The sequence below is a fragment of the Condylura cristata genome, unplaced genomic scaffold (genome assembly GCF_000260355.1).
Source record: "Condylura cristata isolate star-nosed mole 26May11 unplaced genomic scaffold, ConCri1.0 scaffold00050, whole genome shotgun sequence".
Lineage (NCBI taxonomy): Eukaryota > Metazoa > Chordata > Mammalia > Eulipotyphla > Talpidae > Condylura > Condylura cristata.
This window is the reverse complement of record NW_004567151.1, coordinates 1,685,940-1,688,479: the sequence shown is the minus strand read 5'-3', so window position 1 is coordinate 1,688,479 and position 2,540 is coordinate 1,685,940. Positions and strand designations below refer to the sequence as shown.

General features: G+C 66.9%; 1 protein-coding gene across 1 annotated transcript in view; it reads right to left on the bottom strand.

Moving 5' to 3' along the window:
• Positions 1 to 6: 6 nt before the first annotated feature.
• SLC30A1 (solute carrier family 30 (zinc transporter), member 1) overlaps positions 7 to 2,540 on the bottom strand; it is a 7,490-nt gene continuing 4,956 nt past the window's right edge. Inside the window, exons 2-3 of the mRNA XM_012734204.1 lie at positions 2,302 to 2,444; positions 7 to 1,363 (exon numbers count right to left, since the gene is read on the bottom strand). Coding sequence (XP_012589658.1) covers positions 420 to 1,363; positions 2,302 to 2,444 — 1,087 coding nt within the window. The 3' untranslated portion in view covers positions 7 to 419. The remainder of the gene's footprint in view (positions 1,364 to 2,301; positions 2,445 to 2,540) is intronic.

Genomic DNA, 2,540 nt, shown 5'->3' with positions numbered 1-2,540 from the left:
GGGGCCTCGGTGGCACCGCCAGCCTGCGCGGGAGGCAGGCGCGGGGCTGGAAGCTCGGGGGTCGCAGCTCTGGCGGCCGCGGCTCAACAAAGCGGGGGAAGCGAAGCCGAGCAATTCCAGTAACAATCGAAATTTATTTCACCCCCTAATTGATCGTTCACCGTGGAAGAAACTGGAAATCAAACGTCATCATGTTCTAGAAGGGTCACGCTCCCTCAAACAAAAATGTAACATCGTGCCGGGGCTGGACGCCGGCCGGACCCCGGAGCGCCGAGGGCAGCCCCTCCGCCCTCAGACGCGGGAGGCGCCGCGCCGGCGAGGGCTGCCGTCCAGCCACGACGTGGCAGACAGAATCCCAACGGAGTCTCTGCCCTCTGGCGCCCGGGAGCAGAAGCCAAGCACCGCCTCGTCCTCGGGCCTCACAGAGACGACTCGGGCTGGGCGCTGGGCATGTTCTGGATCTCGATCACCACGGCCGGGACGCTGTCCACCTTAGTCCTCCGAGACTTCCTCTCCAGCTGGTCGCTCAGTTCCAAGCAGGAGATGCTCACGGCCCGGGCCTTCTCCCCGCCCTGCTCGGCGGGCGCCGGAGGCAGCGTCCCGCAGCACTGCTTCAGCGCACACTGCGTCCTGCAGGCCAGCTCGCAGGGGGCCACGCCCGGCCCGGAGCCCACGCTGGCGAACTCGGGCTGGATGGTGGTGGCGTGGATGCCGTGGTTGTGGAACACGTCTTTGAGGGTCTTGGCCACCTGCATGTAGGACGCCGGGTCTTCGCACTTGATGTGGGCCGTGGCGATGATGCGGCTCCCGGCCAGCTGCCACACGTGCAGCTCGTGGACCTCGTCGACGCCGTCCACGGCGCGCAGCTCTTTGATGAGGTGTCTGATGTCGATCTGCTTCGGCACGGTCTGCAGCAGGATGAGCGCGGACTCCTTGAGCAGCGGGTACGTGGTGTAGAGCAGGATGCACACCATCACGAGGCAGAGCGTGGGGTCCAGGTACAGCACCCAGCAGGGGCCCGCCTCCCCAAGAGTCGCCTGGGTGCTGTTGACCATCTTGACAAAGGCCCTGCAGGGGTCGGGAGTGCAGGGGTTCACGCAGAACCCCACTTCAGGGCAGCCCTTCCAGGAAAAGTAGAAGACCAAGGCGTTCACGACGACGATCACCGAGCCCAGCGCATCCCCGAAAACGTGCAGGAAGACGCCTCGCATGTTCAGCTGGGCCGTCTTGTCGCCGTCGTCCAGGTCCACCTGGTCGGACTCTGTGAGAAGATTCCCGTTCACTTGCACCTCCACGGCCTCACTTCTGGCCTTTTCCGACTCTACAGAGGAAAGAAAGAGTCTGTGTGTCCGGCGGAATATTACTCAGCCGTCAAAAAGGTCAGCGCGTGCCTTTTGCGGCGACATGGGTGGAGCTGGAAGGGATCGTGCTGAGTGCCGTGAGCCAGAAGGAAAAGGAAACATGCTGGATGGTGTCACTCACAGCAGGAGTATAAAGGGCCGGGGGAGGGGAGGGAATAATAACAACGAACGGCTATAGACCAGAGACATCTTACAGGGGTGGAGTGGGGGGTGGGGTCAGAAACGGGGGTGGAGGGGTGCACTGGACTGTGGTGACGGCCCACGGGCGATCTGGTGGCGGGAAGCCCACGGGGATCGCAACTGAGATGGAAAAAGGCACAAAATGATGGAAAAATAAACTATCACATTAAAATTAAAAAGAAACACTCGCCGAGTCACACACACCCGAGTGCCGCGCGCCCAGGGTTGCCCTCCCCCGGTCAGTGCCCGAAGTCAGAGCTCCGTGAGAAACAAGGCGCCCCGGGGTACCCGCAGCCGGCGGACGCGGGCGGAAGACCCCGGAGCCCCGGTCACGAGGGCTGCGCGTGGGCCCCGACCCACAGCGGCCGGCGGGCGCCGGTCAGTCTCCCGCGCGGAGCCCGGAAGCGGACCGCGCAGTGTCCGCCGTCCCCCGCGGCGACTTCGGCAGTCCTGGGGCCCACGGTCACGCCTGCCTCGTGCGCCCTCCCACGCGCGCCCACTCGCCCGGCTTCGCCTTCTCCCGGCCGGGGACTGGCCAAACCTGCTCCGCTGCCCCTGGCACTTCCACACGGTGCCCCCTGCACCTCGCCGGACGTCAGCAGCGGGCGCAGGAGGAAGCCGGCCCGGGCGGGCCGCGGCTCCGTCCCCCAGCTCCTTCCTCCACACCCGCCCCCAGGCTCCGCCGGCCACCTGCGTTTCCCACCCGGCGGGAGCCCCCCCCGCCCCCCGCTGCTTCCGGGAGCCGAGGGGCGGGGCGCACCCAGTCCCGGGGCCGAGATTTCCAGGACCAGCTGGGGTGCTGCGGGCGTGGACACCCTGTGCCGGCCGGGTGCCCGGGCCGGAAGCTGGTGCCCGGGGCAGCAGCTGATCTCTGGCCCCTCCTTAGGGTCAGTCGGCCGCAACCTGGGACAGCGGGGGTGGGGTCACCCGGGCGGGACACTGGGGACAGGGCCAGCGGGGACGCTGGGGGGCGGGGGACAGTGGGGGTGAGCAGGCGAC